This window comes from Equus przewalskii, chromosome 5 (assembly GCF_037783145.1).
Source record: "Equus przewalskii isolate Varuska chromosome 5, EquPr2, whole genome shotgun sequence".
In the NCBI taxonomy this organism is placed as follows: Eukaryota; Metazoa; Chordata; class Mammalia; order Perissodactyla; family Equidae; genus Equus; species Equus przewalskii.
Window position 1 is genome coordinate 35,352,513 of NC_091835.1, and position 14,816 is coordinate 35,367,328.

At 54.2% G+C, this 14,816-nt stretch overlaps 1 protein-coding gene and 1 long non-coding RNA gene across 4 annotated transcripts in view; one reads left to right on the top strand and one right to left on the bottom strand.

The window, feature by feature from the left end:
• The first annotated feature begins 1,184 nt into the window (after positions 1-1,184).
• Positions 1,185-7,265, top strand: LAG3 (lymphocyte activating 3). 2 transcript variants are annotated; one of them, XM_070620576.1, is made up of 9 exons: positions 1,185-1,293; positions 1,558-1,754; positions 2,064-2,211; positions 2,626-2,930; positions 3,548-3,811; positions 4,213-4,488; positions 6,077-6,319; positions 6,587-6,717; positions 7,054-7,265. In XM_070620576.1, the coding sequence occupies exons 2-9, from the start codon at positions 1,697-1,699 to the stop codon at positions 7,198-7,200; spliced, it is 1,572 nt and encodes a 523-aa protein (XP_070476677.1). In that variant the 5' UTR covers positions 1,185-1,293; positions 1,558-1,696; the 3' UTR covers positions 7,201-7,265. The 2 variants fall into 2 exon arrangements, with proteins under 2 accessions (XP_070476677.1, XP_070476676.1); XM_070620575.1 differs by lacking the exon at positions 1,185-1,293 and having other exon boundaries at positions 1,325-1,754.
• Positions 7,266-9,789: 2,524 nt separating this feature from the next.
• Positions 9,790-14,816, bottom strand: part of LOC139083510 (uncharacterized) — a 31,415-nt gene continuing 26,388 nt past the window's right edge. The window contains exon 6 of one of the 2 annotated variants that reach the window (XR_011540292.1): positions 9,790-9,891. This is a non-coding gene — a long non-coding RNA (uncharacterized lncRNA). Of the gene's footprint in view, positions 9,892-10,073; positions 10,204-14,816 lie in introns of those variants that run through there. The other variant, XR_011540293.1, reaches the window with a different exon arrangement.

Here is a 14,816-nt window from a genome sequence, read left to right on the forward strand (position 1 = left end):
TCAGCGCCCCAGGGGTAGACACGGAGCACAGCTTCTTTGAGAGCTGACTTCTGTCCTGTTTTTGGATTCTTGGGGATGCTCCTGCCCAGCAACACACGCACTGCCCTGCTAGCCCACACCAGGTCTAGACACTGCTGAGTCCAGTGGAAAGCTACCAGCGCTGTTGTGCTGAACCAGGCAAAGAAACAGCCTCAGAAACAGGAAGTCCCACCCCTGAAGTGGGAGAGGGCTGGGAGGCCTGGGTCTCAACCCCTAGGACCCGGAGTGAGAGTTGCCTGGCATTAAAGGTGCCCTCTGCCTGGCTCTGAGGAAGGGAGCCCCTGGTCAAGCAGGGGAGAAGTCCAGGGCCTCTTGTGGTTCCCAGGCATGCTGCGATTTCTTGGCACCCACCGTCCACCTCTCCTGGCTGGGCAGGGTCTGGTGGGGAGCAGGAGTTTCCTTCTGTCTCAGGCTTCCATCCCTAGTTCTGCCTCAGTTTTTCTAGGGTTTGAGCTCTGTTGCAGGATTTGTGTATTTGTCCATATCACCTTTGCCTTCTCTTAGTTCAGAACCTCTGGTTTGGGAGAAGCTGCTGAATACACGGGGGGCCCGACCTGGAGGCGGGGGGTGTGTGTGACTCATTGGCACAACCATTCTTCCCAAAAGATCAGAAGACACTCATAACTCACCCAGGGTCAGGACCACACACACGCACTCTGAGCTTTTGTCTTCACACTCCCTGTTTGACCTTGGCAAATTAATCTCTGAGCCTGCCTCAGTTTTCTCATCTGCGCAATGGATAATTTCATGAGTATGTGAAGTGTCCAATACAGTGTCTAGCACATAATGAAGGCTCGGTACAATGTAGCTCTTCTTTTCCCTGGGCTTGGGGTGCCCTTCCCCAGACCTACCATCTCTTAGGATACAGGAAAGCTTCCTGTCCATCCCATTCCCCGGAGGCACTGGCTGCATGGGTGGGGAGGCAGGTGTACAGGGCTAATGAAGTTCTGGGAGGCTGAGGGAATGAGGGAGGGGCTGAGTACCAAGGAAAGGGCCTGCCAAGAAGGAAGTGTGCATGGAGGACTGGGGAGGCCGTGTAGAGGTGGGCCAGCAGGTAGTTCCAGGCAGAAATGGTTTGGAGAGAAGGGCAGAAGGTCCCTGAGAAGGAACAGTCAGGGGGGTGGGGGAGGGAGTGGAGGGGGTGGCGGGGACACCCAGGACTGAGGAAATAAACAAGGGGAGCGCCACCACAGGGGTGGAGGGTAACGCTGCTGGGAATCAGCCCCCTCAGACTTTCCACTGCGAAGCGAAACTGTGAGCCCTGGGGTTTGTGGGGGGGCGATGGGGAGGGGAAGTGGGGAAGGTGGAGGGAAGGCAGAAGGACAGGGGCAGGGCCCTGGGAGCAGCACAACAGCCTCCCAGCTCAAGACAGCCACCTTGCCTCTGCTCCGCTCTGTCACTGCCCTGCCCTGCCCTAGTCCCTGGGACACCCCCCCACCCCGACCCGGACTTCCTCATCGGGCCAGCCGTTCTCTGGATTCCAGCCTCTGGTCATTGGGCCCTGCCCTCTCTCTCCAGGCCTACATCCCTGTCCCTCTTCCTCTTCATTCCCTTCCTCCACCTCCCTCTTCGCAGAACCTCTCTTTTCGTCCACCGCCCCCTCCCCTTCTGACCTCTTCCCTTTGGAGGGCTCAGTGTGGCCCAGGCCTAAGGGGAGATGCGGCAGGCTCAGTTCCTGGTCTCGCTGCTTCTGCAACTGCTGTGGGTGGCTCCAGGTAAGGCGGGGATGACCCTCTGGGACGGTTGAGGGTTTACCTCCAGACCCACAGGAGGGGGTCAGCAGGGATCCCTGCATGACCGCCCAGATGCCAAGGTCCCTAGCTTGGGTGGATTCTTCTAATGCCTTGCTTGGGGCAGTCCTTCAGCCCCCCCGAAAGCCTCTCTTCAGTCTCCCCCTTGGTAGGAAAGGGGCAGAAACCCAAGGTCTTCCCCAGCCCCGTTTCTCCCTCAGGACACTGAGACTCCTCTACTCCTAAGTCTCTTGACTCACAGCCCCTCCCTTTGGCCTCTCTTTTGCTCCCCAGTGGAGGCTCCAGAGCCTGGGGCAGAGGTCACAGTGGTGTGGGCCCAGGAGGGGGCTCCTGCCCAGCTCCCCTGCAGCCCCACAATCCCCCTCCAGGATCTCAGTCTTCTGCGAGCAGGAGGGGTCACTTGGCAGCACCTACCAGACAGGTATGCACCCCAAACTTGGGCAAAAGAACCCCCAAATCCGGCAGTAATGGCATCCAGACTCACAACCCGAGGCTCAAGCCAGCCCTGTGCGTTCTCCCTCAGCTGTCAGTCCCTCTAAAGCCAGGGGCTCAGCCTCCTCTGCCGCTCTGCACCCCGCCTGCCTGCCCTTCCTCCGCAGACAGCTCCCCCACACCTGCATCCCATAGCATGCCTGCCTCTCCAGGACTGGATGGTGCTGGCCCATTCGGAGGGGGAAGGGGACGGGGCCGGCACGGGTGAGGGGACACGGAGGAGGGGCGGTTAGCGGTCAAGAGACCTTCCTTTTGGGTGGGTTTTCTTATCCTTGGGTGGTCGGACTGCATCTGGCCTGGGGCTCCTTCCCTCTCGAATTTCTCGATCCTCTCTCTCCCGCAGCGACCCGCCGGGTCCCGGCCCCAGCCGCCCCTCAGCCCTCGGCCTTCGACCCCCGGCGCCCTCCCCGCGGGGACCCGGGCCTCGCGTCTACACAGTGCTGAGGCTGGCCACCGGCGGCCTGCTGAGCAGGCGGCTGCCCTTGCCACCGCACGTGCAGCTGGCCGAGCGCGGCCTCCAGCGCGGGGACTTCTCACTGTGGCTGCGCCCGGCCGGCCGCGCCGACGCCGGCGAGTACCGCGCCGCCGTGCGCCTCCGGGACCGCGTCCTCCCCTGCCGCCTCCGTCTGCGCGTGGGCCAGGCCTCCAGTAGGTGGGGGCGGGACGAGGGGAGCGTGGCTGGGAGGAGGGCGCCCCGCTCCCCGCCGCCCCGGAGGCAGGAAGGGCTGGGGCAGAGGCCGTGCTGCTAAGGCCGCGCCCTAGGCCCTGCCAGAGAGCCCCTAGAAGAGAGCCTGATTGCGGAGGGGAAGGGGCCCCCAGAGAAGCACGTGTGGGAGGAGGAACGCCCCTGTGCAGGGAGAGGTGGTATCACCCCGTGAGCTCCCCTTCCCCAGCTCACAGCGCCAGGGTGGAGGAGGGAGGGTACCTCTGGGGGTTGCGGGGAGTGCAAGGCCAGAGTGATTCATTTCAGCTCAGGGGGTGGGCTTAGCGGGGATCCTCAGGCAAGGCCTGGAGGAAAGGAAGGGGGTAGACCAAGCCAAGTAAACTGGGGGCAGGAGGCAGGGGAAACAGGCGGGAGACCCCTGGGCATCAATTTTAAGCACCCCAGGTGCCAGGCACTGGGCTGGGGGTGGGGGGACGTGGCAGGAGAAGACGACAAATCTATAGCTTAGTGCCCCTTTCCAGGAGCTTCCAGCTTAGTTGGCCTGCTGTGTTGGGTAAGTGTTTCTGGTAGGGCTGATCAAACCTTCTTTATTCTTGCTCAGTGACTGCCAGCCCTCCAGGGCCTCTTAGGACATTGGATTGGGTCATTTTGAACTGCTCCTTCAGCCGTCCTGACCTCCCAGCTTCTGTGCACTGGTTCCGCGGGCCGGGCAGAATCCCTGTCCAGGAGTCCCCCCATCACTACTTCACCGGAAGTCTCCTCTTCCTGCCCCAAGTCAGCCCCTTGGACTCTGGGCCCTGGGGCTGCATCCTCACCTACAGAGATGGCTTCAAGGTCTCCATCATGTACAACCTCACTGTTCTGGGTAACTCCTCCAGTCTGCCTTCACACTTGACCACAACCCCTTCCTGCCCCCTGTCACCACCCCCTGACATATGGGTCCCCAAACCAGGTCTTTGGCAGCTAATGCCACCTGTGATTGCTCTGGGCCTCACTGTCTAACCCCTTTTTCCATCCCACTGCAGCTTTTTAGCTGCCTTCTCCCCTTCTATCTTTTCCCTTGGCCGTTTAGCCTCACTTGCTAGCCTTTGGCCTCCTGCCAGCCCAGCCACATCTTGGGTTTCTGAGCATCCTCAGTTCATCCACCTTATTCTGCTCCTTAACCCTCTTCAGAGCATGACCACCTCCTTCTGTGCAGACCCAGCGCTCTAGCCACTCTATACTGCGCCCTCTCAGCTTTAACTTTGGGTTCCCTTTTCTCTCTAGGTCTGGAGCCCTCAGTCCCTCTGACAGTGTATGCTGCAGCAGGCTCCAGGGTGGAGCTGCCCTGCCACCTGCCTCCTGGCGTGGGGACCCAGTCTTCCCTCACTGCCAGGTGGGCCCTTCCTGGGGGAGGCCCTGACCTCCTGGTGGCTGGAGACAATGGCAACTTTACCCTTCGACTAGAGGCTGTGAGCCTGGCCCAAGCTGGGACCTACACCTGCTGCATCCATCTGCAGGGGCAGCAGCTCAGTGCCACGATCACTTTGGCAGTCATCACAGGTCAGCTCCAGGTGGGAAAGGAGTAGCTCCCATCCCAGGGGAGCTAGGACAGGGCGGGAAGGCTGTCTGGGCAAAAACTGGGCAAATATGCCTCCTGATGCTAGGCCGCTGGGCACAAGTTGCAAAGGCTGCCCCTTGTGGCCTCCTCTTTTCTCGCCCCCATATAGAGAACCGAAACTGAAAATCTCCCTGAGTCACTAGGTGAACGTTCCACTCTTCTCCAAGGGACTCCCCTGCTCTGAACTGGGGGGAAGGTCTGAGAAGTTAGAAGAAGAGGTGGCAAAAATTTGAATATTTCAAAAGAGGTGGAATCTATTTCTAGAATCCTTGTCCACTTTCGGGCCAGGGCTTGGATTAAAGTTGCAGGAAGTGGCCTGGATTTCGGAGGAATTAAGAAATCAGTCCCTTGGTCCGCAAATATTTACTGAGCAAGGGCTTTTCAAGACAATATAAAACAAACACAGAAAAAAAACCCTCAGAAAGGACATGTTGATTGATTGGTAACTATCAGCCAGGGCACCTTGGCTGTGTCTGCAGTGCTCACCTGTGGCTCTAAATAGTAGCACCATATAGTAGGTCCTGAATAATGCATATTGGTTGAATGAATAAAGAATACACCCGCAAATTATACGTCTGTCTCCTGAGAGCCAATGGTGAATTCCACCTGCTTCCTGGATATCTCTACCTAGATATGGTACCCACACCTCAGCTTTACTCTGAATACCGTCTTTGCCTCAGCCTCAGTCCTCTTGCCGACTTAGCCTTTCTGTCAGTAACTCCACTTGTATCCCATTCACCCTGAAACCTGGCCTCCTCCTTCCCCCACATCTAGTCACTCAAGCCCACCGATTCCTTCTGTCCAAGTCTTCTTGAGCATCCACTATTTTGCATCAGTTTTCCCTGCTCTCTGCCTGACAACTCGATGGGAGAGAGACTATCATCTCTTTTTTACAGAGAACTTTCCCAAAGTCACACAGCTGGGAAACGCCAGGCTCGGGGTCTAAACTCGAGTGCCTGTGTCACCAAATATTCAGGTGCCTGTTCACTGTGCTCAAGGCCATTCACCATCTGTGTCCTCCTACCCACCCTCTCTCTCACTGTGCAGCTTTGAGATGCTCTGTCTCTAGATTAGTTTACTGTTTCCAAAACATTCAGAAAGGGGGATAGAGTTCATTCAGGGGCCACCCCAAGGCAGGGGGCACTGATGTGAGCCAAGTCGTGCAAGCAGGAGAAGTGCAAGACAGATTGGAGACCAACGCACCTGACTGCTGTTAGGCATTCTGAGCATCTGAGTAGAAAGTAAGGTGAAAGAATCTGAAAGAGTGCTTGGCGTGCGATCCTCCCGCGCCAGTCTGAGTTTGACCAGTCCCCTGAAGGCAGTAGGGAGCCTGGAAAGTTTTTGAGCAGCAGTGATCTGACCAGAGCTTTGTCTTGATAAGACTAACGTGGCCATGTCCCTGGTCACCTCCTGGACCTCATCTGCTCAGAGCCCAGGTGAGCGCAGGGCAATGGATCCTTGGGACTTCAACTGTGGTTTCAAGATAGGGGGCTGGGGCCCCAAAAGAGCTCTTCCCTCTATTTTTTTCAGTGACGCCCAAGTCTTTGGGGTTCCCTGGCAACCTGAGAAAATTGCTCTGTGAGGTGACTCCGGCATCCGGACGAGAGCGCTTCATGTGGAGCCCCGTGAATGAGCCATCTTTGAGGGGTTCCCCAGGACCCTGGCTGGAGGTGCAGGAGGCCAGACTCCTCTCCCAGCCCTGGCAGTGCCATCTGTACCAGGGAGAGAGGCTTCTTGGAACAGCGGTATACTTCACTGAGCTGTCTGGCCCAGGTCTGAGATGCCACCACACCACACCCCCAATGCCAGACCAGTCATTGATCCCACTTCCAGACCCCTCCCCTCCCTGGCCCAACTTTTTTCTTTCCAACCAGGGACCTGACCTCCAGCTCTTGTCTAGGCCTGACCCACTTCTGCTACTAATTAGTTCAATGATCTGGACAAGTCCCTTAAACTCTCTGGGCCTGATTGTCTGCATCTGTAAAATATGAAGGTGTGGCAAGATGTCCTTCCAGCCCTGACCCTGTACTTTCTCCGTAGGAGCCCAACGCTCTGGGGGAGCCCCAGGTGCCCTGAAAACAGGCCTTCTCCCTCTCTTTCTCATCCTTGGTATCCTCTTTCTGCTCTCTTTGGTAACTGGAGCCCTTGGCTTTCACCTTCGGAGAAGACAGGTAAGCCAGGGACGGCCCCCTCCCCCACCCCCCCAGCCATTGGCTTCTCCTTCCCCTAGTTCTCGGGGTGCTGTCTGGCACCCCTTCCTCAGGGAAGATGACCAACGTGGACCCCTGAGCTTGCTTTCAGAACCCTCTCTTCATAAGCGTCTGTACGCCAGGGACCCCTTGTGCCTGAAGGACCCAAGGGAGACTTGAAGGGGCTGAAAAAAGGCCTGGGACCAGATGGGGAGGGCAGGGAGCTGGGAAAAAAGATGGATTCAGTATCCATATTCCCTTTCCCTTCATGCTTCTCCTCTTCCCACCCTCCACCTCTCTCTCCATGTCTTCCCACAGTGGCGAGCAAGAAGATTCTCTGCCTTAGAGCATGGGATTCACCCACCTCAGGCTCAGAGCAAGATTGAGGAGCTGGAGCCAGAGGCACAGCCGGAGACGGAGCTGGAGCTGGAGCCGGACCCGGAGCTGGAGCTGGAGCAGCCCTGAGCTGAAGCTGAGGCAGCTGGCTAATCTCCGCAGCTCAGTCCAAATAAAGTCCCTGTCAGCAGCAAGCCTGAGTCGGCCTCCTTCTTGACAGTGAAGGCTCTTGTCTCCCCAGCCTCTGGGGGCTCCCTTCTCCCACCCCAGACTTCCGACCTACTTTCCCCAGCTAATCTCTCTCATCTTCCTCTTTTCTGCTCCTCGCTCCTTTGTGATTCTTTCTTCCTTGGTCTCTGTCTTTCCTGGGTAGTCGTTTTTCTGAAGCTCCAAAAAGCACTCACCCCTTACCTCAAGAGCCCTCTCCTCCTTCCTTCTGCTCAGATCATGCTGGCCGCCTTGGTTTCCTTTATATTTTTGTTTCTCTGGCCCACCACACCTGGTCCCACACTCGGCTCCACTTCAGCACTGTCCTTGGCCCGCTGGCTGCAGCTCACACACACACACACACACACACACGCGCACGGAGGAGCCCTGCCATGTCTAGTCTGCCGGGAGATCAGATCTTGCAACCTTTCTGGGCAGCCGCTGACGTTCCTGCCTGCCTCCGCCCCACCCCCACATTCCTCAGCTCTAGGAGGCCTTGTCTGGTCTAAGGCACGAGAACACACTGCCACCCGGTGGTCACTGTTTGTCACACGCCACCGGAGGTACTGGGCAGATGGGGGCAGGCCCGAGATTGAGTGCAGAGGCCAAGGCGGGCGCAGATCCCGCATGCAGTCCCTGCATTTGTGAGGCGCACTCTCTGTGGTCGGCATACGCATATGCCACATATGCATGTGCACCCAGCAACCGTCACAGGCCCTATGAACCTTCCAGGGGAGGGACTGAACAATACACGCCTCAGGACACATAGCCCTGGCCCTGGCAAGGTTATGACCCGAGTCTGACAAAGGGGATTCAGTGAAACCCACATGGGGAGAAAACCAGCCAGCAAGACAGCTGACTGCTGCTGCAGCTTTGGGAGTCAAGAGGCCTGGCTTCTGATTCCAGCTCTGCTGATGTGACCAGAGCTAATCTCCCTGAGCTTCAGTTTCCTCACCTATTAAATGGGACAATGACAACCCACCAACATGAATTTTGGTGACTATCAGATGATAAGAGGGCTTTGAGAACCGTGAAGTGCTCCAGGCGTGTGATGTACTTGTCTGATCATCTACTGATGAAGGCAGAAGCAGGCCTGCTCTGGTCATAGTGACGATGCAGAAGCCCCACGAGCCTGCCTGCCCCCTCGCTCTGTCTGTCACTCTCGGAGAGGACGTTCATCTGGGCCGGGCAGACAGTCCAGCAGAGTGCTCACACAGCCTCAGCCCACAGCCTCCCCACCCCCCAACTCCAGGACCTGGAGCTCCGCCTGCGGTATGTGCAGGGCTCTGGACTTTGGCTGCAGACAGCTCTGTCAGGGAACTTTGACCCTGGGCAAGAGGAAGAAAAATAGTGAAAGAGAGTGGGAGTGAGCCAGCAGAAGCAGGAGGCACATGGGGCACATGTGTTGTGGCAAAGTCCTACGGGTGTCCCGCTGTGCTGTGTGATCAGTGACACAGAGACAAACCATGAGGCTGAAGACCTGACACAACAGCCAGAGACTTGGGGACAGAGAAGGGAGAGAGGGACACCTCTGTTCTGGGCAGACCCTCAGGGGGAGAGGGGCACCCTCTGAAGTCTGAATAGTGAGCCGTTTAAGGCAATCTGAGGTTCTGAGACTTAGGATGGTGGGGACCCTTGCCTTGTCACTGATAGAGAACAATGGCACCAAAGGAGGCTCTGGGGCTCCAGGTGAACAGATCACACTGTAGGGTGAAATACCGAAGGCCCTTTGAGAAACCTCTGAAGCATTGTTCCCGCCCCAGCCAAGGAGACTCCTCAGCTCTGCCCCATGACCCTGCTCTCCCTCCACAGCTGTAGTGGAAGCCCCCATATTTTAATGGGGCAGGGGTTTCCTGGAAAGTTCTGTGGGCGGTGTTTTTCCTCTCTACTAGGTAACACCCTATGCCCTTTGGGCTTATGAGAGTCTTATGAGAGAGTCATCGAGGATTCACTGGCATCTCTGCAGGGACTTCCCCGTGCTCCTGCACAAAGGGGACAGGGAGGGGACAGAGGCAGGGTGAAGGGCCACCTTGATCCTCCGCCCACCAAGGAAGAGAAGAGCAAAGGGCGGAAGGAAGAGGGGGCCTGGGCTTGTGCATACAGTGTTCCTTTGATTAATTCTTACCCACCTCTCTGTGGGATCTCTCCTAGGGGGTGACACATTCCAGCTCCCTCCCCCCTCCCTGTCCTCCGCAAAGCCCCACTCCCCTCCCAGCAAGTTAACTTCCAGCCGTTTTGGTGTCCTCTTAAGGCCTTCCAGGAAGCTAGGTTAATTCATCCCACCTCTCCAAAGTTTATCTGCAAACCAATGTTCCAGGCTGGGGTCCTGGAGGGGAAGGGGCATCAAAGAGGCAGGGAGCTTAGTGGGGACTGGGGAGAGGAGATCATCTTAGGTCCTTGTTAAAAAGAAAGAGGGTGTATCGGTTATATATCGCCGCATAACACATCACCCCCAAATTCGGTAATTTAAAACGATAAACATACTATCTCACATGGACAGGAATCCAGGAGTAGCTTAGCTGGAGTAATTCTGGTGCAGGGTCTCTTGTGAAGTTGCTGCCAAGATCTGGGCCAGGGCTGTAGTCATCTGAAGGCTTGGCTGGGCTGGAGGATCTGTTCCAAGAAGGCTCCCTCAGTTGGCTGCTGGCCAGGGCTTTAGTCCCTCCCTACACGGGCCTCTTCATAGGACCACTTGTGACATAGCAACTGGCTTCCCCCAGAGGTAGAGAGTGGCCAAGATGAAAGCTACCATGTCTTTATAAGCTAATCTGGAAAGTGACATACCGTCACTTCTGCTCTATTCTGTTGGTCACACAGACCAATGCTGGTACAATGTGAGAGGGGACAGCATAAGGGCGTGAACTGAAGGAGGTAGAAAATCACTGGGGCCATCTTGCAGCCTGGCTATCATGGGGGGAACAGTGCCTGAAAGAGAGGACAAGAGAGGCAAAGAGGCATCTCTGAGCACATACACCCCCAGCCCTGCCGTGGACCTCACAGCTTCTTCCATTGTCCACTGTCCAGAAGTTCTGGAGGCCAAATGTGGTCCAGAGCTTTGCCAAGTCAACTGTGTCAGGCAAGAGGCCATACAGTGTTCCTTCAGATCTGCAGTCCCATTTGTCAGTGTGCCCCCCACCCCTGACCTGGTCTTCTCATCTCCACAGGGCGGGGCAGGCCCAGAAAGTTCCCGGCCCCACCTCCCCAACCAGGCAGAGGTGTTAGGGTTCAGGTCTGAGCCCCTGCTGCCACCCCTTCCACAAAGGAGGTAAGCGAGGAGCTTAGGTTGTCCTGCTTGAGCCCACCCAAGGTGGAGTTCACCTTTGAAGGGAATGGGGTTGCGGAGGGGATGGGTTCTATCTGCTCCACTCTGTGGCTGACAGTTTCTCCAAGGGGGTGCAGGTGCCAGCTGGCTGAGCCCAGGCTGGGCTCTGAAATTTGCCGGCTCATCCCTCCCATGGGGTCTGAGAGGCCCAGGAACCACCTTCAGAGCAGCAGAAAGTGGTCCTGGCGCTAGGGAGAATGTACCTGGGGTGAAGATGGGTCCACCCTCCAAGACTGTTTTACAAAGAATAGCTTCTGTGACCCCTCCCCCACTCCCTCAGCTCCAAGCCCTGCCCCCAGCCTGCTTTGCAGAGGGTGTCAGTGAGCTGCAGATGTTTCTGGTAAGGAGGCCACCACAGGACTGCACCTGGGGCCTCCAACTTCCCTACTCCACAGGCAGTCCTCCTCCTTCTCCAGTAGCCTGGTCTCCAACACTCTGTCAGCAGCCCGTGATGCTGGCTTCCCTCTGTTTCCCATCTCTTTGTTCCCCCCTTGGCCTCCTATCCTTCCTCCAGCCTGGAGACAGAATATATGCAGCAAAAATAGCTCTCTACCAGGAACCAGGAGACTTCTGGAAATCTGCGTTCTGCATGCTGACAGTCACAGGATGGGGCAGATAGCTTCAGTTACTTCTTCCGTAAAATGAGGATAGTAATACGTACCAAAAAGACTTGGCCTGTGGTAATGTATGTGAAAGCGCTTTGAAAACGGAAAGTCACCTATAGGTGTGAGGGATCAGGGTGATGGTAGACCTCGGAAGCCCCACTGAGGTTGTTGGCCTCATCTGCCCTCCACTGCCATGGGAGAAGGCTTTCCTTCATCATCGCCCTGGCCTTTCTTAATGCCGAGGAGAGGCAGTGGGGTGAGGGGGAAAACCCAGGGATTGGGGTCCAGATATGTGAGTTCAAATCCCAGTTCCACCAGTTACGCTCACTAGGTCTGTGATCTTTAGCAATTTTCTTAAACTCTTTGAGCCTCAGTTTCCTCATCTATATGGTCTGGAGCATAATACCTATGCCTTATATTGTTGTGAAGATTAAATAAAATACACAGCCATATAAAGCACACAGCAGTTCTAAATGTTCAATATAAATTTGCTCTCTCTTCCTCTTTTCTTTTCCTGTTTGGAAACTCCAGAGGGAGAGCCAGCTTCTTGGAGCCTCAGAACCCCTCTTCACAGGCAGTCACGGGTGACAGACCCAAGAGCTATATGGCATCATATAGTCCATCTGGTCCATTGGTTGCAAACTGGTGGGCCCTAAGCTAGAATGCTTTGGAATGTTTTATTTTATTTACCCAGTGTTAGAACGAAACAAAAAATTAGTTGCCAACATTAAAATTAGGAGACGTTACATAAATGTCTGGGTTTTCACCTTCTCTCCAAATTTTGGCAGAGCTGGCAACTCTGGGTTCACATTCTGGTACAATTTCTACTCTCAGCTCGGCTAGAGCTGTGTGGTTAGTGGCTGCCCTCATTAGATGAGGCAGCTACTCTCTAGTTTACCTCAGTCTCCACCCCTCCCTGTTGTTTACAGCCAGCCTGCTTTTCTTATCTATACTACACTGCGGGCTCCTGTAGGCATTTAAGTTTGAGACACTTGCTCTAGTCCCTCTCCATTCATTCATTGAAAAAGTATTCAACAGCCAGGGGTTGGGGAGAGGGAGGAATGGGGAGTTAGTGTGTAACGGGTACAGAGTATCAGTTGGGGAAGATGAAAAAGTTCTGGAGATGGACGGTGGCAATGGTTGCACAATAACGTGAATGTATTTAATGCCACAGAACTGTACACTTAGAAATGGTTACAGTGGTAAATACTATGTTGTGTATGTTTTAGCACAACAAACTTACTATCAATAAAACTTAATATTAAAAAATAGTATTCGACAAGTAATAAGGATCTACCAGGCCCAAGGCACTCTGCTGGGTGTTGGGGTCTGGTGCTAAGTAAGACAGACGTGGTCACTGCTCTAGCCTATGAGAGAGACACTAAACAATTAATCATTTCATTACACTGGGACAAGTGCTTGCAAGGGAGAAGCACAGAGTACTGGGCGGTCTTAGCACAAGTGACCCTTGTTTCCACTGAGGAGCTTGAGTAGCCTTCTCAGACTATGAGGAGAGGTCGTGTGCAGAGGATGGTGGAGCAACAAGATACAAACAGCCCAAATCCTGCTGCTGGGGTAGGGTGTGGTGCTCCCTCACCTCTGAACCACCTGCCTCCAGGCTTCCTTCAGGTGAGAAATCCACTTCAGTCTCATTGAAGCCTCTGTTATGTTGAGTTTTCTTTCGATTGTAGCGGAGCGCAGTGCTAGCTGATACACACTTCCCCTGGAAGCCTTTCTTGATCTCCCAGTTGAAGTGGGTTCTTGGTGATAAGCTCTCCCTGTCCTCTGTGTTTTTCCTTCTGTAGGACTTGTCCAATTGTAATGGACAATGTAGTGTCTATGTCACAGGCTGGAGTGGTGACCATGTCTAACTTACTCAACATCACATCCCCGGCACCCAGCAGAGTGCCTTGGGCCTGGTAGACACTTAACACTGTTGAATATGCAAGTAGAAGGAACTGGTCTAGGCCAGGGTTGTAAACTTAAATGCCCATAGGAGCCTGCTAGGTAACGTAAATTAGAAATGCAGGCTTGTAAACAATTGGGAGGGTGCTTGTATTCCAGACTGCAGGAAGGCCATGCAGGCCTGAGGAAGGACACATACCCTCACTTGAAGGACACACACCCTCCCTTTAAGGATGCTCCTTAGAGGTTGCACCTAACACTTTTCACTTATATCCATTAAACAAAATTGAGTCATTTAGCCACATCTAGCTGCAATGGAGGCTGGGAAGTATAACTTAAATCTGAGCAGCCGTGAGCTCAGCTAAAAATTGAGGGTTCTGTTACTAAAAAAGAAAGAGAAAACAGATTTTGGGGGCAACTGAAGGTTTGTGCAGAGAGATAGCTAAGATTTGAAGAATGAATAAAATTTTTCTAGATTAGTGGTTCTCAAAGTGTGGCCCACAGTGGTTCTTGAGCCCCTTTTAGGGATTTGCGAGGTCAAGCTATTTTCATAAAAATAATAGGACGTTATTTGCCTCTGTTACTATGTGGACATTGCAATGATGATGCAAAAACAATCTAGGTTAGACTGCTGCCTCAGCACAAATTGAGGCAGTGGCACCAAACCATGCTATAGTCATTGTATTCTTCACTGCACTTGCAGTAAAAAAAGAAACAAAAATTAATGCCAGTTTCACTTAAGAATGCCCTTGATGAAGCAGTAAATATTAATTTTATTAAATCTCAAGCCTTGAGTACATTGTGTTATGAAATGAGAAGTAGCATAAAGCACTTCTCTTGCAAATGAAGTACAATGGTTGTCTCCAGTAGAAACATTTGCATTAATTGTTAGAGTTGCAAGCTGAACTAGCCACTTTTTTCATAACAGGGATGGCATGATCACATGTGCTTATTTAAATGATCACTCTGTCTGCTGTGCGGAGGGTGGCCTGGAGGAAGGCAGAACGGAGAGGCCGGGAGACCAGTGAGGAGGCAGGAGCTGGAGTCCAGGCAAAGGAGATGATGGCACCTTGGACTGGAATGGTGGCAGTGGGGCAGAGTGACTTGGATAGACTTTAGAGCTATTTAGTAGGGGAACTGGTCCACGGGAATTAGTAAATAAATATGTGGGAGCGGTTGGGTGAAGAAAGAGTCAAAAGATTACACCCAGTTTATTTGGCTTGAGCAGCTTGGTAGATGGTAAAGCCCTCACTGAGTGGGAGACTTGAAGGAGAGATAGGTCTGGAGGGTAAGAGTATGCAGATGATAAGTTTAGTTTGAAAGGTGTTGAGTTTGCTATGTCTGGTGAACGTCCAAGTGGAGATGTCCAGTGGGCAGGTGGGTATACACATCTGGAGCTCCTGAGAGATCCAGGCTAGAGATAAACATTTGCCGGTTGGCCAGAGACGAAGGCCCAGAGGAAAAGCGTCTAGTCCGTGGTCGCTCTGGGTGTCTCAGATATCCTGCACTTGGCCCAGGCCCTTTCTGCCACACTGGGCCATCTATAATGCCTCTAGTGCTTATCCACTGAACAAATGCTCTCAGGGCCCTGGAGCAAGGAGCTGATCAGAGCTGACTGCAACTGCTCTCATATGCCTCCCACTTGCTTCCCACTTTTTCTTTCCCTGAAGCCCAGGCCAGATTGCAACATCATTGGCGTAAGCTTT

What these genes read in the sequence shown, in the direction of transcription:
- LAG3 (XM_070620576.1), top strand. Translation starts at nt 1,697, where the DNA reads ATGCGGCAGGCTCAGTTCCTGGTCTCGCTGCTTCTGCAACTGCTGTGG. An exon ending in ACTGCTGTGGGTGGCTCCAG is followed by an intron (nt 1,755 to 2,063) that starts GTAAGGCGGGGA and finishes TTTGCTCCCCAG; the next exon opens with TGGAGGCTCCAGAGCCTGGG. An exon ending in GCGCGTGGGCCAGGCCTCCA is followed by an intron (nt 2,931 to 3,547) that starts GTAGGTGGGGGC and finishes ATTCTTGCTCAG; the next exon opens with TGACTGCCAGCCCTCCAGGG.